Genomic DNA, 20,867 nt, shown 5'->3' on the forward strand with positions numbered 1-20,867 from the left:
ACAGTTAGCTCACCTCACCTGGTTTCCTGGGTCTGAATTGGTTGCTGACATTAAGGCGAAAACAAAAGCCAGCACACCCTGCGGCTCTCCAGGACCAGGAGTGAGGACCAATGTGCTAGCATAACAACTGTCACTCACTTTTGTTGAGAGTAGTATGGCTGCCCACATCACAGTAATAATTATGCAAATCTAGCGTCTACGCGGACAGAGATGGCCGTACCCAGCAGTCATCCTGCAGCACGTGTGGCTCTAGGTCTCCTCCTGCCTCGATGATCTGCCCATTCCAGGTCTTGAAGCGAACAGCGTTTTGGGACAGGAGCTCGGATGTTCCCTCCCTCCACACCGGGACGTTCAGGCAGTGGACGGTGATGTGCTGGACTGCCTCGGCACTCAGGAGGTGCAGGAAGTTCATCTGGACACGCCCCACGCCAATCTCCAGCTGCACGGCCAACCACAAACCATAACCACAGTGCCGGACAGTCTCAAGACGGTACACACAATCAAGTCTGGATGGACTGAATGTTCTGCTGTTCTTGTAAAGAAATACAACAGATCATTCCGGTAAAATACAGTAGAACCTCTGAGATTCTAAACCTTCAGGAAAGGAACTGTATCATTTGTAACTTTGTAAATTAAGTAACAATGCAAATTAACTTTGAATCGACCATTAGGTGGGTTACTTGCATTAGCCTGGCCTTATTTGTTTGAGAAAGGCACTCTCAAAAGGCATTTCTATGTGATAAACATCAATAATCAGTATAATGTGGGATATGATTAGATAATTTTTTCTATCGGCTTTCCCAAAGACACAGCATGACGAATCATCTACAGCTTAAAATGTAAATGTTACCCGTCTTGTATTCTTAGAAACAAAAATAATACAAACTAAGTTAATGTCTTAACTTACGTAGACATCCTATGTGTGTCAATAACAGACCAAAAAAAATAGGAGTGAACAGTGAGTACAAAGCAAGCTGAGGATAGTACTTTCTGTATCATAAAAGACATTGCACAGGGAGGGAACGTTGATAGGAGAGTACCGGTCTGGAGGAACTCAGGTTTTTTTATTTGGAAAGTGTCACTAGTTTCACACCATTTGCATCAGCAATAACAACAACCTATGTGTCTTAAAGAGCTTGAAAAGGATGAATTGCTTGTACTTCTGGAGTTATTCCCCTGTTTGGCTGACTGGTCAGTCAGTTTGAAGAATCATACAGTATATCTGAGGCTTTCAACTAGTACAGAACAATACTGCACAGTATTGCTATTTTTAGCGACAGACTGGAGAAATGAATGTGAGTGAGTACCTTGGACACTGTGACTGGTCTCAGGCAGGTCTGACCTCCGCTGGTGAAGTTGCAGGTCACCTCAATGGTGTCGGAGGAGCAGCCTAAGTTTGGGTCGATCCAGTAAGTGCCTGAGATGTAAACGAAGACAGGTGAGGAACAGACCAGAGAAACACACACTGTCGCTTTGTCCGATCGGACTAAAACACGATAGATTCAATCCATCTATCACAGATGTGGTGTTAGTGATACTGCGGCATACGCTAGCTATGTTTACGGTAATCATGAAACAACCTTTTTTCACAAATTGTGAAAAACTGCCATTTGATGTTACTGTTAAAATTACTAACAAGTTGCATCACCTCATGTCTAAGCATTTTTGTGATAAGCCACATCTACTATAAGATCATTGGAGTATCCCTTTATCAATATGGTAATATCTGCAAACAATAGAAATCATACAGAGTGGCTCCCCACCATCGTTCATCCTCTGCTCACAGTCCTTGAGGTCCCGGCAGATCCGGGCAGGGTTGTCATGGGTGCCCAGCGGGTTCTTGAGGCTTTGGATCAGGTTACTGAGGTAGTGAAGGGTCTTAAATATCTCTGTTCCCTGGTCCAGCATGGGGAGGTCCATGCCCTGGTAATTCTGCTGGAGAGACAGTGAATGAGAGACTGAGTGAGGAACACAGATACTCTCACCACACCACAACATCAACAGAACCACAGGAACAAAAGCTTATCAACTCTCATGTGTGTTGATGTGTGACAATCATGCACATGAAAACACATTGTGAAAGTCTTTTACTCCAATTTTTAGACACCGTAGCGGGACATGACAATGTTTACATCTGAGTCAAACAACAGCAGGAAATGTTTACTCGTAGAGGAATGTGCTAACCTCTGCCGTGAGTGCCGTGTTCGAGTCGATGAACACTTGGAGAGCAGCACCAAAATTGTCATGCTTCTGAATAAATAAAAGGAATATGAAATTATACAAACTTCTCATACTCACTGGATATGAAGAAATATGCTGTTATTACGTTTACTGACACAACACATTTCTCCAGAGATTTGTGAACGAAGAGATTTTTTCATAACTTTGACAATACAATGTTTTGATGTGAACTTACGAATGACAGTGGAATACCAGGAGGACCCTAGGAATCAAAGAGAGCAGAATAAATAAACTGTGTTATAAATAAATTAACTGTACAATACACCTTTCTGCATTCAACCTTACATTTTAAACAGTGACTTCCCAATATTTTAAGTATCATGAAACAACCTTTTTTTCACAACTGCCTTTTGGTTAAAATTACTAACAAGTTGCATCTAAGCATTTTTGTGATGAGCCAAACATACTGTAAGTTAATTATGTATTATGTATTATATGTGGCCATTATGTTTTAGACATTTTCGATGAATGGATTTTAGATCTTGGTCCAGAAATCAAGCATACTCAATTGATGCCATTTGATCAAACTGTCTTAAAAATATATATCACAGACTTAATGAATCCTTGAGGCAAATTTCTTATTTGTGGGGAGGGGAATGTAATGTTGGATTTAAGAGATTAGGTAAAATCAGGCAGGAGTGGCCAATTGGTACTAAACTCACTCACTGGCCATTCGGAGTATCCCTTTATTAATGTGTTAAGTTTAATAAAAACAGACCAGGTGGTTTTGCCAGAACTGGAAAAAGACTGGAAGAATATCACAAGCAATACAGGGTACTAATGCATCTGCAGTGATTGGTCCCCTAAAAAATCATGTCAAATGTTTGCATGTCATCAACTTACTGGGGGTCCTGGGGGCCCGTGAGGACCTGGAGTCCCCTGAAAAATAAATAATTCGGAAATATTATATATCTGTATTTAGAGCATATATTGTATTTACATTTGTATCCTCATTGTAGCTGCTGTTCTGTCACAAATAACATGCTAGATTTACAGGATGGCCTCTATTTAAACAGTTTTAAAGTATAAGATGCAATGAATAATATTGCTTAAAAGATAATATTTCTGAAGATAATAAAATATGTCTTATACAGGAACTTTAAGTAAATGAACATAACCTACCCTTGGTCCTTGTACACCCTGTTTATAAAAGACAGAAGAAAAAGGTCAACCTGTATGTCCAGCCACTACAGTCACTTTAAGTCAATGGAGACAGTTGTATTACTTGAGGAATTCTGTTGTATACAGAGCACAAATATGAACAGAAAGTATGCCTTTGCATTTGAACATGAAAGAGCCATTAAAGATGAAGAAAACTCACATTTTCTCCTGGGTTTCCCTTATCTCCTTTTGGTCCCTGTGGGGAAAAGATGAAGACACATTCACAATGACAAACAGGATGTTGTGTATCAACTGTCTGGATGGAGGACAACTGGGTGAGATACCTACTGGACCACCAGTCGGCCCGATTATACCAATTGAGCCCAACGGTCCTTCTTTCCCCTGAAAAGAGAGATAATCACTTAATAGGCATCAAGAATATTCTCCTTAAAGGTACAATAGGTCATTTTGTCCTCCTAACAGCCAAGAGAGGAATTGCAGCAACAAACAACCACTGCACTGTTTATCCCACCCCTTCTCTGTGAACGCACTGATGTTGAAACGCCATCAGCTGTGGCAAGTAGAACCAATTTTCATGAGCTTTACTTATTGTGCAGCTGTACAATGTTTTGGAGTGTCGGTGCATCAACGGTATATTTGGAAGCCCAAATTTAGGGACTATGAACACAAGCAGATGGCGAGTCAACATTTCAGTGAGCCTTTTTCAAAGATAGGAAGGGATTTACATTTACAATTTACAATGGTCTTGTCACAATTTTCTAGCATGAAACAAGCTTACCTATTGTACCTTTAAGTTTTACCTAGTCTGAGAGAAATAAGCACCCTCCAATTCTGTCTGACCACTCTGTCCGATTACTTCAGAATGGAGTGGGGTAACTAAACAAAATCTTGTGTTAAGTTGCACGGCGCGGCATATGATTCATGAAATATTAATGATTAAATATCAATTATGGAAAGGCTTACATACCATCAAGCCCTGCGGTCCCTTTGGCCCTTGAATACCTACTGGCCCAAAATCTCCTGGAGTCCCCTGGGAACAGGTTTACAGTGAAAGAAAAATCAAATCACTGTTCTTCTATAGAAGGCCTAGCTTAAGTTAATTTTATGACTCTATGTCCTGCTATACAAAATGTAGCAACCTGTATTAGTAGACTGCTGATGCATTCAGACACTATTGAGCACTCTATACAATACATAGATCATTCACTATTGAGAGAAAGTCTCAATTAGACTGGACAAGAGTGGTCCTCTAGTACCAGGTATCTCTGAACCTATTGAACACAATTTAACCTATTTTTTGCTGAGGTAATTTAAATTCCTGTGTGTTTTGAAGCACCCACTATTTCACTTCTGAACAATTACTAGGATACCTGCATTATTTATAAACATAAGTCGATATAATGCATAACAGTATGATACACAGACATAATATGTGTCCTTCTTTAAACAGCTATACTAAAGAGACACCGTATAGACGCATTGCTGTTTCATTTTCATGTCTGCATACGGTAGATGCCTATTTTGGTTAATTCAGGAATCCCTTTTAACTGTGTGGTTATCTGCCATATTTTATCCAACCTAAATTCAACTTACATAATATAATACATCGTTAATTCTATTTCATTGACATTGATTTTGCTACACACATTCAAAGACCATGGACTGAAGTGCAGTAATGCCCAAGAGAGGGGAAATATTTCCCAGGGAGAGAGCAAATACAAGTGTGGCTTTGACTGACAACTTGTCATCTGCCTGTTGAACATTAAATTAAGTTAAATACACAAGAACAAAACTACCATAATAAGCATTGAACACACATTAAAGAAACAATAGCAGAGGACCACAGACTCTGAAAACAAAACAAAAAATAAATGAGCCATAAAATCCTCTCTTGCTAAAAAGCAAATATGTTTTCAAGCATTTGGTGGAGGTAAGGTTCTGATTTACAGACCAGAGATTAAGTGAAAGCAGAAATAATGGACAGTATTTGAACAGATGTGTTTAACGTATGGTATGGAGGGAAACATGTCTTGAGACCAAAATGATAGTGACAAATACAGAAACTGCACATCTTGGGATATTTTATAGCCCCACAGGAATTGTAGCCACTGTCTCTCACAGACACTACATCTCCGCTGGTTGTTATATAAGGTGTGGGGAAACACATCATTTGTAAAGATCTGAAATTAATTTACAATGGAACTCTGATTTATTACTGAGTATGTGCAATGTTTCAGTTACAGTACTTATAAGAACCACATTGCTGGCATGCTTAAGAAGTCATATTTAATTCTCATGGTGAACATTTACAGGGTTTGTAGAAGAGGGCAAAGCTGTACATGGGCGTTAGATCATAGATGCGGTGAAAGGGAGGGGAGGGTGAAGTACCTTTGGCCCGAACACCCCAAGGATACCTGGGAAACCTGGCTCTCCGACGTCACCCTGGAATTTAAGAGAATAACCTTTCCTTAAAAAACTCCCATTCTAAACTGCAGTCCCACACTTGAAAGGTCATACCCTTATCAAAGTCAGTAAAGTGTACACATATGCTCTTGACATTGATTTACCGTTTCTCTGATTCAAAATTCAATGGCTGGGACAGATGGAACGCATACGTCTTCCTATGTCAATATGCCATCAACAGGGTAATAACAGCATGTGCATCCTGGAGTATTTTGGACAAACTTACAGGCTGTCCTTTTTGTCCCTGGTCCCCTTGTCTCCCTGGCAGTCCCATCCCTCCTCTGAATCCTCGCTTCCCTGTGGGTCCTGACTGGCCAGGGAGCCCCCTCTCGCCCTGCGGAGAAAACAGAAAGAAGCAGAGGTGAGAAGAATATTCAGGTGGAGGGATGCCTGTCTGACCGCAGAGGGAACGATGTCGGCTGACAGACTGTGGGGAGCAATGGGCAGACGTTGGCTTGCTGCTCGGTGATGAATGTGACTGGGCCATGAGTTTCTCCTGGTGCCAGAGGAGGCTCCAGATAAGACTGATCTGAGTATGAGGGGAAGGGTGTGCAGATAAAACCACAGTAAACTTGATTGACTCTCGGGTTGACTCTGGAATGACCCTTCATCCCTCCTTCTCCTAACACTTTCTGGGCCAAACATGTCGTGCTTTCGTGCTTTCACTCTGATTATATTTGGGGCAACCTGTAGCCTAGTGGCTAATGGTACATGATTGGGACCCAGAAGGTTGGTGTAGCCACGATAAGATCTGTTGGGCCCATGAGCAAGGCCCTTAACCCCGCACTGCTCCAGAGGGGATCGTCCCCTGCTGAGTCTAATCAACTGTAAGTCCCTTTGGATAAAAGCATAATTACTAGGAAATGGGTGGCACTTTTACCTTCAGTCCAAACGAGCCCTGAGAGCCTGGAAGCCCAACCACGCCCACTTTACCGCGTAGACCAGCGTTTCCAGGGAGACCGATGGCGCCGTCGTCCCCTTGCTCTCCCTTTCGGATACAAAAAGCACAGTGAGGTCATGGTCAGGTGACCCTGAAGCTGACAGGTGAACTCTGCATCAGTTCAGGACTGTCTATGAGTTAGCCACCTTACCGGCATTCCTCTGGTCCCGTCTTTGCCCAGAAGTCCATCCATCCCAGGGTGACCTTCCAGACCCTCTCGACCAACCACTCCTCTTGGGCCGGGTGGGCCAACAGGACCCTATGCATGAGACACCAAGGATACCACCACTCTCACAACCTGATAAACATATTCCAGTGAGAACCACATGGACTGTACTCTGCTGCTTAATTATTATGCTTCAAAACAGAGAATAGTGTAATTGTCATCATTTATATTTTTTGTAAATTTCGGTTTCCCCACTTACAGGTGGGCCTCTGCCGCCAGACTCTCCATGTTTGCCTGCCTTGCCTTTTTGACCCTGAAACAGAGAGAGGAATGGATCTAGCCAACCAGCACAAATATTCACAGATGCACTACCACACCACACAAAACATGACAATGTCTACCTGAGATAGAGTCTTCTTCTCCCTGTGAGTTTGTTGAGATTTTCATTTCAATTACAATTGATCAAATGTGCATTTGATATCATTTTAAAACGTGCTGATAGATTCCATTTTGAAACCAGTTCTATGTTGCACGTTACATAATTGCCACTATTCATGAAAGTGAGCATCTAAAACAAACTCCAGTTTAATCTAAACGCCGAACACCAATTACATAAAAACTATGGTGGTGCAAATGTATGGTGTCAGGCTCTTCTCAGTTACAAGGCTCTTACCTCCTCTCCTTTGGATCCCTTAGGTCCTTGCTGCCCACGTGGCCCAGGATGTCCCTAACCCAAAAGATCAGGAAACATATTCATATTCAGAAGGCCTTGCAGCCTCGATAAGCCGCTTGGTTTTTGGCCCTATGGTCCCCACAGAACGAACAAGGGTTCCTGTTCAGGCATGAGGAGTGAAAGCTCTCAGACAAAGTTTTTCCAAACGAACAACCCTTGAACTCAATAGAGTTCTTCTATGGAATCACAGGGTTCCTTCTGGAACCATTTCTACTGGTCCTGGAGTGTATAATGGCAGTGAAGACATTATTATGAGAACCTGCCAGTTGTTTTGGATCTGTAGACCCTTCTGTAAATGTTTTTACAGTAAGACTACACTAGGACTCATCACTCTAATGTACTATGTACACTCTTAAATGCAATGTACACTGTGCATACACTTTAAAGATTGTATTTCAATGCTAGGTTAAATGGTGATCAATGCTACATGACATACTCCATAGAGTAAATACGTATCTAATCAGCATCATTAAGCAATATTCAACAAATAAACAAGGTTGCAGACAAGGTTCTATTTACCCCCTTCATCCCAGAAACTGCAACCCCACATCTCATACAGTAGACTTCCAATGGACCATACTACAAGTGAAGGAATTCATTGCACTTGAATCAAATAACTATGTAAGAGTAATTCCCTAAATGTATACTAAATGTATTCCCTAAATGTCAGCTAAAGGCACTCTGTAGAAACTTTAATGACAATCATAGCTTATGGCAGTTTTATACAGAGGCATTACATTTTTATTGCTGTTTGCTATGGGGTGTTTAAATGCACTATACTAATGGAACAGCATGTATTTGTTTAATAGAGTCACAATGTTAAAACAGCTGGGTTATAACCAAAAGGTAACAATATTTGGTGGCTCTCAATGATGCCCATTGATATACTGTAGGAGAGAATATTCCATGTGAACTTCATATGACCCCTTCAACAGCCGTGAAGCCATCTTAAATGTCATGTACCACTCTGAATGATTGAAATGGCATCAACATGGTATCAGCATTCACATGAATATTCTGTTTTTAGACACTCAGAGTCCCACTCTCAGATGTCAGGATGCACCAGCTGCTACTGCGGTTAACACAGAACGGAGTGTGTGCACTCACAGGTAATCCGGGAGCCCCGGCCTTGCCCCTTTCTCCGTCCACACCTTGTTGACCCTAAACAAGGAAGATTGATTAGCAACACAGCCCTTACATGAGAGCACAGTACTATGAGAACGAGGTACAAAAGCATTTCCTGTCATTAACTCCTGTAAAAGCAAACAACAAACAGAACATGTACACACGCTGAACAGCTGTACTTACTAGGTACCCTGGGTCACCTGACTCCCCTCTCTCTCCTCTGTCTCCCACGGGACCCTGGCCATCAAATTAAGCAAAGATGTAGGCCTCAACACTTAGACACAGCTCTTAGAGAAAAACATGTACTGCAGCACAGAAAGAAATATTCCGGAACTCACTCTGTCACCTTGACGACCAGGAGGACCTTCCACCTTCCCATCATCCCCCTGTTCGCCCTTAATGAAGAGAAGAAGAAGATGTTGAGTGCTTCACGTTGAGTAGGATATCAATTGTGCTATAATTTCTTGCTGAAAGTTACTTCATTTAACGGTTCCAGAACCAGGTAAACCACCCCTAGTCCAAGCCCAAGCGATGATACTGGATTCTGACTAGGACTAACACTTGGAGGCAGAATCTACAGTTTATAGTGTATGCCAGGAGTAGACCACACATGACCTTGGAAAAGAATGGTCACCTGGTGGCCTACAGTAAACAGGGATTTTATTGACATCTGAAGAGCTATCTTTCCACAAAACAGCCGTGGGAATAATATTGATGTTCGAAATGAGCTCCCAATGATTTTACTAGTCTGCTAAATAATTCAGCACAATCATAGTATTTCATTGGGAGTGTGCTGGGCATGTGCGAAGCAGAAGAGAGGAAACATTAAAGTTGGAATTTACCAGAGGAGGAATTGTGACCGCATAATTGAAGAGACGCTGCTCTAATTAAAGCCTATGTACCATTGCCATAACTGGGTATTTGCAAACAAGGCTACAATTGCAATGACCCAACTTCAAGCCATTTTGACTAAATGCGTTCAATAAAATCTTTATGCGGCTTGGATGTGGGAGTTTTTCTCATTTTAAAAAAAGCCACAAGGGCTTTTATTCCTAGCACATGAGTTGAATTGATTCAGTAATCAGGATTCTGGATATAAATCTGGTTAATAATACTGGCCTATAGGACATGTTGACAGACACAGTGAGAGCAAAGTGAAAGCTCTTTCAAGACCTTCATGCTGTGTTGCCACAGTCTACCGTTTATCACACGGAGTAGTAATTATGACCGCAAAAATATAAGTGTAAATGTTAACAGTGAGGTTTTTTCCTTGCTCTTGAGTTTGGTTTCCCCCACCCCTCCCCTACCTCTATCAGACACACCTGGCACATAACGCTGATGTGTCATGCATACATGCCCACAGAGAGAGGTGTGGTCAATGCCGCATACAGTCGGGTTTAAATGTCTGTTACAATGACTCTGTACATGACTGAAAGCAAACCTGAACATGCGTACAGGTTTTTGTTCCAACCAATCACCTTAGTTTTAGTTTTCTGATAATTCTATAACCTATGTTGGGTCACTCTTGTACTTGACTACAGTAAAACCTTTAGGATACACTTGAAGTCTGTGGCTATAGCTGGAGCTCATACATATGTCGGAGCAAGATATGATTGAGCTAATTAAGGAATTAAGAGCAGAAGTTGGCACAAAATCCTGAAACGGATCAACCCTTATTGTGCATCTCTGCCAAAAAGAACAACCGCAAACACAAAATTAAGCATCTGAAGTATGCAAAAGAAAACACTGAGAAGCCCTGTGCTTTGGACTGACCAAACCAAAATTGAACCTTTTGGCCACCACCAAAGGAGGTATGTTTGGAGAAAAAAGGTTGAAGGCTTTATAGAGAAGAACACCTTGCCAACTGTTAAGCATGGAAGTGGATCCATTATGCTTTGGGGTTGTGTGGCAGCTGGGGGCACAGGAAATATTGTACAAGTGGAAGGAAGGATTGTACATTACAAGGCTTAACAATGGATTCCACCAAATATCAAAAAATATCAAGGTCAGTCCAGACATTGAAGTTGAAGACAGGTTGGGTATTCCACCTCGAAATAAACCATGAAGTACCTCTAGGAAAGACAGATGAAGGTTCTGGAATGGACATCACTGTCCCCAGAATATTATTAAAAAACTGTGGAGGGAACTCAAACATGCTGTACATGCAAGGAGGCCAAAGAATATTTCTGAGCTAGAGGTGTTCTGCCAGGAGGAATGGGGAAAAGCGAGAAATTAAATACTCTTACTTAAATACAAGCTGCTATAGTTGCCTGAGGAAGAGCTACAAACTGACAGGGTTCCCACACTTTTGCACAGGGCCTTTATCCTTTTTATACTATTTTGAAACTGTAAAAAATAAAAATAAGAAATAACCTTGCTTCAAATTCTGAAGAAATGTGTCATGTTGACTTTATACCATTTAAAGGTCAGGTTCGCTTTTGTTCATTAGATATTAATTATAAAAGGTTTTTTGACCAGGGGTACCCAAATATTTGCACACCACTGCAGCTATGAGCAATCACTATGCTGCCCAGCAATAACATTTTCATTTCACAAGTGTTTCTTGATTTAAACTGTATTTATGCCTTAAGCAGATGTTTTGTGTGCTTGTCCAGCAACTGTTTCTGGAACCTTCAATTGCAGCAAGGAATCTGTGTGACCTGGCACAGCCCCAAACTAATTTGTGTTCTTGCTAGCAGCATGTCAGTGTATTTTTTGTGGATAGATTTTCAGTTGAGCAATACAGGTAAGAAGTTTGTATTTGGATTTATTACAGTATATATACCATCTATTATCAAATACCACCAATCTTGGTGGTTTTGCTGGATATTCTCTTGAAATGTTCTGTCTGATTCAGCTTGTACTGTATCATATTGGCAAGATACTGCGTCTTTCTCCAAGTATGTACCCTGGACTTAATTTACAAAGCATAACCTTATGGTACGCTCATAGCCTACACTGTATATCGTACATCGCTGGCTGCAGCAACAGTAACAGTCTAAATCAAACTCTAATAATTCTACATTCAAATGGCTTTGCATGAACTCCTTTCTCGCAATGTACCTAAAGGTATGGTACTGACATCATTACATTACATTACATTACATTATTGGCATTTGGCAGACGCTCTTATCCAGAGCGACGTACAACAAAGTGCATACCCATGACCAGGGATAAGTTCGCTGAAAGACCCTAGAGGGAAGTACAATTTCAACTGCTACCTGTACAACAAAGATAAGGACAAGGGCCATTTTTTTTTTTTTTTTTTTTTTTTGTTATCCGACTGGGTGAAAGCAGTAAATCGTCAACCAAATTGGGTGTTTGAATCGAGGTAAGATCTTCCATTAAGTCTTCTGTGGCTTTCACAACAGGCAAATTTGTTTCTGAACAGTGCATGCATGGTCCGTTGCAATTATTGCTTATTTTCAGAGGTGTAAAATCCAGTAAAATCCACCCCAATATGCTCCAATCACCTGGATTTCCTAATTAATACACTTCTTCAGCCAGGAATTAGAACTACTTAGTGGAAGCAGCTGGCTGAGTTCATGGGTGGAATAAACACAACTTTACTTTCTGACCCCTGGTCTTTCCTCCTCTGCTTATTTCTGATGAGAGATCCAGACTATTGTGCTTGAGTGATTTTTCTTCAAATCATTTTCTTACGCAAATTAAGTAAGCTCCAAGTTGTAGTCTGAGTGTAACTGCCCTGATCAAATCCCTCTGAGCACCTCTAAATAGTAACAGAACTTGAGATAATATGAACCAGTGTATCTCAAACCTGGCCATGTATGTAGGTTTTCATTCAAGAAAGGCACTCAATCTCCCCCCTTCAAAAACTGAGTATGTTAGTTGTTTAAAGCCTAAGCGTTACCTAATATTGATAAATGGTTTCTAGCAACTGCTTGGACAAACAGTCCCTGGGCCCTGGTCTTTATTGGCCCCAGAGGGGTTTGAAGTGTTGATTTGAGCACCAAAGACAAATCCTTGGGATAGTAGCACTGTGTTAGGCAAACAGCTCTGAGCCTTCCGAGGCCTTGCCTTACCTCCGGAGTTACTCAGCCAGCATGCATTTTAAGCAGACAGACGACACCATTAGACAGAGGCTGTGGGGAGTGTACCTTTTCACCTTTTGGTCCAGGAGGACCCATTGGGCCTTGCGGTCCTTGGTGACCCTGAGGAGACAAACGACCAACACAGTGGTATTTACTACAGCGTGCTGCACAGCTGAGCCCTTAAATCAAATGTCTGGATGGAAGAAAGAACTGAAACACAGAGAGCACTAGCTACATGACCTAGTTTTTAAATATATACTGTGAACTTTTATTTGCATGCTGTCCTCAACCAAACTCTAGCTAATGAATCAACTGAAAGATACCACCCTTCTGTGGGCTATGGCAATCCATTATGTTAAACTTGTAAAAGTACAAAATGCTTTTTCTCTTACCTCATATCCTGGTAGTCCTGGCTCGCCTTGCTGACCCATACGTCCTGGGGCACCCTGTGATAAGGTGGAACAGGGACACCAGGGGTCACCCTCTCCAAATATTAAACACACCCCAGACACAATCATTGGTCTGACCTCATCATTCCTCATCTAGCTGGCTCTCCATTGGCCCCATAAAACAATACTACTTATAATCATTGACTCAGTAAATAAAAAGTAGCAATGTCTGTGTGCTATGTATTTCACATTTTTTTTTCCAGTATTATCTTGGATCAGGATTCCAGTCAAACTCTGAACGAAGGCTTATCATTCTTCCACATTACCACAGGTCCAATTGTTCCTCTGGATCCCTTTGGTCCTACAAATCCCGTGGGGCCTTGCTTGCCAACCAGCCCCGTCTCTCCCAGGTAACCCTGATGACCTTTGGTGCCCTGGAAGGTAGAGACAGAGGTTGTATAAAGAAGCTGGAATATGTTGATGAACAGTCAGTGCGCAGGGCTCTTGGCACGACTAACCGTTAAATATTAAGTGCAGCAGGTATGCCAATAATCACATTACAAGTGGAATGGTTACAGCAGCTATAAGACTGCGGTAATACCTTCGTTCCAGCTTTCCCTCTTTCGCCGATTTTGCCAGGCTTTCCTTCAGGGCCCTGGAAATGAAGATCAGGCTTAACATATTAAAAATAATTCATTCATATATCCGCAGAAATCAAGAAAAAAATAAACCTGCTGCATGGAACTTGAACTTAATATTTCAAACGATTACGAAGTCCTCCCTACAGTATATGGCCATCCAAATACGGAACAGAAGTGATTGCTTATTAATAGGTGTACAGGAGCATGAGTCATGCAATACACTACTGACTTAAGCTGTTGATGACAACCTGATGACCTGTGAAAAACGTATGCAGACGTCCTTTCAGCCAGGTTTGTGCTCTCCAAAATTAGCAAGGCTACAATACTGGACTCACGCGGCACAATTACAATGGCTGTACCAGTACAGTGTGTGTCTAGGTATGACGTTTTTCCTGTCTATACATATAAAATAAATGGACATTTTAATATATACTCAGTGTGTACTTTATAGACTTATTGGTCTTCTGCTGCTGTAGCCTATCCACTGAAGAGGTTTGATGTGTTGTGTGTTCAGAGATGCTCTTCTGCATACCACTGCTTTGACCTCTCTGGCCCTTCTCCTCTGACCTCTCTCATTAACATCATGTGTTTGCCTGCAGAACTGCCGCATGCAGGATGTTTGAGGTTTTTCGCACCATTCTCTGCAAACTCTAGAGACTGTTGTGCATGAAGATCAGAGGAGATCAGCAGTTACTGAGATATTTAATCCACCCTGTCTGGCACCAGCAATCATTCCGAGAGACTGCGAACTGGACAGGCTTGTCATACAGCGGTGTTCGGTCCATCGTGAGCTAACACGGTATTCCAAACACAGGGACGTTGTGCTGTTATTTGTCGTTTTCTCAATAATTATTGAGAGTCTTAGTCTTAGTGTCTGAGATAGTCAATACCATAAGCATAAACCACATTCCCCAGGAGAAAAACTACTATTGAGCAGACGTTAACTTCTGGTGGAAGCGGACCTTTCCCTGTGTTCTGTTTACGTTACATGTGAGTTTACGTTAGGTAGTGGCTTTGTCATTTTATGACGGTGGTTCAATGTTTCTCTGCTATTCAATCTAAATGCTACAAGCTACAATAGATACAAAATGGCCCCTCCTTTATGACTGGTATGGACCGGCCTTGGGGAAAGGCCCCGCTTTACGGTCCGTTATATGGTTACAGTAGAGGAAGCACTCACCCCGACACCCTGAAGGCCAGGATATCCAGGTGGCCCTTCCTTTCCTTTCAGCCCGATCTCTCCTTTGTCACCTTTATCGCCTTCAGGACCCAGCTCACCCTTCTCGCCCTGAGGAGACAACCATACAGTAGGCGTTATGTCCTCTGGGGTCCACCCAGCATAGTCAATACACAGTAAAGAAGAACTTGTCTCAGTAATCAGGCAGGACGTGAGACAGGATTCAGACACCAGGTTTTAAATGCGATACTGGGTGGACCATCTTTGAAACTGAAACTCCTCAGCTGGCTAAGGAACAAGATAAATGGCTGAAATCCCAGGTGCAACCGTGTTGAGGTCAAAATTTTCTAAAGGAAATTTAAGAACTGATAGATGTTCTGGTGCCTACAAAACATGAATAATTAAAAACATAACGATGTCAATTTTCTACAATGAAAGGGCAGCAAGTTAACAAATTTGATACTCTTGCCCCTTAAAATACAGACATGTTGAAATAAGATGACCTGTGAGAAAGTAGGCATGAGAAATCACTTGGACAAAAAAAAAGAACAGTTTTATTGAAGTCAAAGCAATAAAACATAACTGATGCCGTCCTTTGTAGTTTTGGGCTTTTGAATTGGCATTTTTCTTCCTCTAGAGCTTGTAAAACATAACTTTGTTCCCTCAGCAAGTGTTCTGTGCATATCCGGGACACGTCCGTCCAATGGCATCACCTCAAGGGAAGACAGAGTGCCAGCAGTCCCTCAGACTAAGTATTTCCATGGCTGCTTATCCAACAGGGACACAGCGTGTATCATCCTTGTAAAATCAGCACCGGTGTCATGGGAAAATGGATAAAGTCTAGGTTTTTTCGTCGGGATTGCAAATACCCCCACCCCTCGGTCTGTGGTCGTAAGCTCTATTCCAACCCCCGACCAGTCCGCGATTGCAGTCTCATATCAGTCATCATCAATGAATGAATCAGCTCCAATGTTGAGGGAAAATCGATGAATCATTTAAGATGACTCAAATCAGCCACCATCAACAAATCATACACTCGTTTGGTTGCCAAGGAGCAGATTTGCATAGATTGCTGACAGCCATTTCTGGGTGTTGGGGGGAAAGGGTGTGCCACTGTCACTGTTAAGAGGTCACCCTCCTCTCACCTTGGCTCCATCAGGTCCTGCATGGCCAGCTTCTCCTTCAAGCCCAGGCTCTCCCTAGAAGAGTAAAACATTCTTATCTGGAGTGCTCTGTACAATAACCACCAGAAAATTATCATCTGAAGTGTTCTGTACAATAGCCACCAGAGGATTCTCATCTGAAGTGTTCTTTACAATAACCACCAGAGGATTCTTATCTGAAGTGTTCTGTGCAAAACCCACCAGAGGATTCTTATCTGGAGTGTTCTGGACAATAACCACCAGAGGATTCTTATCTGAAGTGTTCTGTGCAATAGCCACCAGAGGATTCTTATCTGGAGTGTTATCTACAATAGCCACCAGAGGATTCTTATCTGGAGTGCCCAGTACAATAACTACCAGAGGATTCTTATCTGAAGTGTTCTGTACAATAACTACCAGAGGATTCTTATTTGGAGTGCTCGGTACAATAACTACCAGAGGATTCTTATCTGAAGTGTTCTGTACAATAACCACCAGAGGATTCTTATTTGGAGTGCTCGGTACAATAACCACCAGAGGATTCTTATCTGAAGTGTTCTGTGCAATAACCACCAGAGGATTCTTATCTGAAGTGTTCTGTGCAAAACCCACCAGAGGATTCTTATCTGGAGTGTTCTGGACAATAACCACCAGAGGATTCTTATCTGGAGTATTCTGTACAATAATCACCATGGGATTCTAATCTGGAGAGTTCTGTACATATCCATAGAAAAACTGAGCTATCAATATTCCATCCATTCATCCATCCATTATCTGAACCCGCTTATCCTGAACAGGGTCGCAGGGGGGCTGGAGCCTATCCCAGCATACATTGGGTGAAAGGCAGGAACACACTCTGGACAGGTCGCCAGTCCATCACAGGGCACACACACCATTCACTCACACACTCATACCTATGGGCAATTTAGACTCTCCAATCCACCTAACCTGCATGTCTTTGGACTGTGGGAGGAAACCGGAGTACCCGGAGGAAACCCACGCAGACACAGGGAGAACATGCAAACTCCGCACAGAGAGGCCCCGGCCGACGGGGATTTGAACCCAGGACCTCCTTGCTGTGAGGTGGCAGTGCTACCCACTGCACCATCCGTGCCGCCGCTATCAATATTCTCAAATCATAAATAATCAGGCACAGTGTGGATAAAACAGATGGTGTTGGGAATACTCACCCTCTGTCCAATTAGGCCTTGTTCTCCGATGTTTCCATCAGCCCCGAGAGCACCCTAAGACACACAAACATACACACAGACACACACACACACACCACAACAAAAAGAACAAACAAAACTAAAGTCAATGGTATAGTTTTAAAGCATTGTCTTGCACATCTAACAATATACAGTTCTGTTGAAAACTGTGAATGCAATCTTGGCAATATGATATTAAATGGGAAATGAAATGGAAGATGATCCTGATTTAAATTACCCAGTGACCTTCATGCCAAAGGTTTACAGGCTATTTGTGCATACAAATTTCATTCATAACAAAAAATAGGATCCATTAAATGCTGGGCAAAAAAGAAAGCCAGACAAAATTATACGGCACTAACATTCTACACATGTCAAGCGCTGTCTCAAATAACACCACCATCGCTCCCAAGACAGCATTTCATTGTATTGTGAGGTAAAGAGAAAGAGACTTTGCAACCCAAATAGTCCAGTTCTGGACTATCCCCAAAAGGTCAAGCTGTATGTGGGACAGGCCAACACCTTTACCCAGGTAACACTCGCACTGAGGAGCCAATCACGTGAAGGGGAGGAAGCTTGCCCCTGAGGTTTTCACCAGTCTGGTAAAGTCATTTTAACTGGGTCAAAATTTGTTTTCTCAGCGCTATGAAAAGCCACAACCGTGTCTGGTTACGTTATAATTTGCATATAACCCTTTTCCTTCATAAGTCATTAGTGATTTGCATTTCGTTCTTTATTACACAAAGGAGACCTTTGCTCTCAGACTACAGAACAGTCATTGTTTTAACCGTCCCATTGCAGGCGAATCTTAAATGCTAGTGGTAGAAACGTTAACCAGGATGCTTCCCCAGTTCCCTGAGATGTGTCTTCTCTGTCTGTTGTCGAGAATGGAGCTTTAAAATCGACAAAACTTGAGAAGAATTACAGGCGCTTTGGGCTCCCGAGGAGGGGAAGTAACCGGGCGTTAGGTGCCGTGGGCCGCTGGGATTCTGTTGCAAGGCCCCTGCTCTCCTCTGTGAGTGGCAGCAGATGGGGAAGGTAATGTGACCCAAAGGGCCTTTACCCAAAACGGTACTCAATGGATCTATCTGTTCTCTCCTGAGCCCCGACCCTCTTTAACTGTTGCCTCGCTCCACCGTACAGAGCGAGGCAGGAGCCGTCTGAAAGCGGCGAGTAACACAGAACCAGGAGCCAGATCCCCGCCTGTGCACTGACTGTGTGTGGTTTCGGTGGGGATTAAGGGGAAGCAGCGCGAGGATTAGCCGGGGTATTGGTTTCTGGGCCTCTAGCGCGGCTGGAGGCAGCGATCCTACCTTCTCCCCGGGTTCGCCTGGCAGTCCTGGGTCGCCCGGTTTGCCTGGTGGACCCTACGAGAAACGAAGGAGAGATCATCCGTGTCAGAACAGAGTCAGATTGTAGCACTGTGTACATAATCCTGTGGCTCACAGTCAGAAAGGGCTCACAGCGCTAGGTAACCAGGTGTGCTTCCACTGACTGGGTCACAGGAGTAGAAATAACATTTATCGAATTACTCTCTCCTCTGTGCGGTAACGAGGCCTATTATTTTAATCAAAGAGCATTAATGATTCATGGCAGAGGAGGGAGCAGATGTGTGCCTGGCGCAGGATCAGGTGACTGCACAGATATCCGGTTCTAGCGGCAGAGACAAGAGAATGCTAACTTTCCAACGAACTGCCTGCAGACGGTACTGTGCGAGCCAATACGGCACACGCACACATGTGCAGACCATGACACAAGCCAATGCACACAGCTATGCCCACTAATGTGTATGAGTGTATGTGTCACGCTGTTATGTGTGTGTGTGTGTGTGTTTGTGGGCGTGCCTACAGTACGTTTGTGTGTATCTGTGCATGTGTCGCACCGTTATGTGTGCGTGTGCGTGTTTGTGCTTGTGCCTGCAGTTTGTGCGTGTGTGTGTGCGCGCGCGTGTGTGTGTGTGTACGTAAGTGTGTGTCAGTAAACTGCCAGCGCACCGTCCCATTCCAGGCCAGCGCGACGGGCCTCACCTTCAACCCGATCTCTCCCAGAGGACCCACGGTCCCAGGTGGCCCCATAGGTCCCTGCAGAGGAGCAGAGCAAACGAAAATAAATCTGGGCCGTCTGGACCGGCGCGATTCGCACGTCTCCACGCGGGACTCCAGGATGTGGGACAGCGGTGAGGTCCAGGGGGACAACAGCTCATGTGGGACACAGCTGATTTCACCCCAGCTGCCGGGTCCTGGGCCCGGGCCCACACTCCTGCAACTGCACCGCTTCCTGCCGTTTCCTGGCACTCTATGGTGAGAGCCGAAAAGCGCCGAGAGCCTTCCTCCGCTTGGCTCGACATGACGGCATTGGACGCAGATGTGTCCAACAATGGAGCCTCTCAATTTGGGGTCAAGTGCACCATGAAGTGGTCTTCCGTACCTTATTAGAGCTGGTATCCGTATTCAACAACTTAACTTGTTTTCATTTTTGATAATGTGAAAATGTTAATTCATTTTGTAGCTTCCTGGCCTGTTTCACGGCCTGTTTAACCTGTTTAAGCCCAGAATGCATTGCACAAATGATCCTTCTGTTTATACACACTGCTATAAATCTTATGAACCTTCATTCTTTTGTAAACTGTTCTGGATTACTTACTTAGATGGATAATAGCACACAAAAAACTGCCTACTTCAAGTTTGAGATTTTGTCCAACATATGCTGAGCTGGTTTGTCTTGGTGTATGGAATTTGAATGCATATACTGTATCCATTATAGTTCTCTACTTGTTCCGGCAAGAGGAACCCCAAGTTAGATGTAGGGGGTCAGAATAAGATGGCATGCATTTAAATCAGAATTTTAAGCAGCATCAAAATTTCAGTGAAAATGGCTTAAAGGTCCCAGTGTATCAATCTGTATTTTACGCTTCAGTGGAAAAAATTGCTTTTATACTTCAGTGGAAAAGCTGAAGTCGCAGGGATTTCCTTTGCCCTTTCTTCATTCTGGGATTGCAAAGGGGAAATGTCACCTGCTGACATCATACCATGAAAAATGCTGGTACTTTAGGAAATGGAAATGAATCTTCTGCAAAGCAGGCTCCTGGCTTTCCAACAAGCAGACCTCCTAAACAGTAAATTAAATAGCAGCACATGACATTGGAAGATTTTCAGTGACATTGTCCTGCATAAGTTATCCTGCATAAGACAGTAATTGTGGTTATTGATCTTGTATTGCTCAAGGTTACCACCTGTAAACATACTCAATTTATAAAATGAATGTATTTAAAGAAAGGTGTTTGAATATTTATATATTTTTCAGAATGTGATTCTCACGTCTTACATTGACAGTGATCTCACTATTTTAAACGTACTGGAGTAATTAGATAAGTAAGCCCTAGAATGTAAACAACAGGACAATTAAACTTTCAGTAGTCTACTTTTTTTAACTGAAGTAACTTCTTATGACCAACTTAAATATTCTAGA

The 20,867-nt window shown here is 42.8% G+C and overlaps 1 protein-coding gene across 1 annotated transcript in view; it reads right to left on the bottom strand.

Annotated features, from left to right (window-relative positions):
* col27a1b (collagen, type XXVII, alpha 1b) overlaps nucleotides 1-20,867 on the bottom strand; it is a 115,872-nt gene that overhangs the window by 2,375 nt on the left and 92,630 nt on the right. The window contains exons 33-60 of the mRNA XM_061215850.1: nucleotides 19,427-19,480; nucleotides 18,713-18,766; nucleotides 17,382-17,435; nucleotides 16,195-16,248; nucleotides 15,053-15,160; nucleotides 13,833-13,886; nucleotides 13,558-13,665; nucleotides 13,235-13,288; nucleotides 12,909-12,962; nucleotides 9,129-9,185; nucleotides 8,974-9,027; nucleotides 8,773-8,826; nucleotides 7,606-7,659; nucleotides 7,192-7,245; nucleotides 6,918-7,025; nucleotides 6,707-6,814; nucleotides 6,053-6,160; nucleotides 5,752-5,805; nucleotides 4,331-4,393; nucleotides 3,691-3,744; nucleotides 3,563-3,598; nucleotides 3,364-3,381; nucleotides 3,085-3,120; nucleotides 2,417-2,443; nucleotides 2,185-2,250; nucleotides 1,764-1,932; nucleotides 1,308-1,417; nucleotides 221-439 (exon numbers count right to left, since the gene is read on the bottom strand). Of these exons, the coding sequence (XP_061071834.1) occupies nucleotides 221-439; nucleotides 1,308-1,417; nucleotides 1,764-1,932; nucleotides 2,185-2,250; nucleotides 2,417-2,443; nucleotides 3,085-3,120; nucleotides 3,364-3,381; nucleotides 3,563-3,598; nucleotides 3,691-3,744; nucleotides 4,331-4,393; nucleotides 5,752-5,805; nucleotides 6,053-6,160; nucleotides 6,707-6,814; nucleotides 6,918-7,025; nucleotides 7,192-7,245; nucleotides 7,606-7,659; nucleotides 8,773-8,826; nucleotides 8,974-9,027; nucleotides 9,129-9,185; nucleotides 12,909-12,962; nucleotides 13,235-13,288; nucleotides 13,558-13,665; nucleotides 13,833-13,886; nucleotides 15,053-15,160; nucleotides 16,195-16,248; nucleotides 17,382-17,435; nucleotides 18,713-18,766; nucleotides 19,427-19,480 (2,043 nt within the window). The remainder of the gene's footprint in view (nucleotides 1-220; nucleotides 440-1,307; nucleotides 1,418-1,763; nucleotides 1,933-2,184; nucleotides 2,251-2,416; nucleotides 2,444-3,084; nucleotides 3,121-3,363; nucleotides 3,382-3,562; nucleotides 3,599-3,690; nucleotides 3,745-4,330; nucleotides 4,394-5,751; nucleotides 5,806-6,052; nucleotides 6,161-6,706; nucleotides 6,815-6,917; nucleotides 7,026-7,191; nucleotides 7,246-7,605; nucleotides 7,660-8,772; nucleotides 8,827-8,973; nucleotides 9,028-9,128; nucleotides 9,186-12,908; nucleotides 12,963-13,234; nucleotides 13,289-13,557; nucleotides 13,666-13,832; nucleotides 13,887-15,052; nucleotides 15,161-16,194; nucleotides 16,249-17,381; nucleotides 17,436-18,712; nucleotides 18,767-19,426; nucleotides 19,481-20,867) is intronic.

This window comes from Conger conger, chromosome 12, assembly GCF_963514075.1.
Source record: "Conger conger chromosome 12, fConCon1.1, whole genome shotgun sequence".
Lineage (NCBI taxonomy): Eukaryota > Metazoa > Chordata > Actinopteri > Anguilliformes > Congridae > Conger > Conger conger.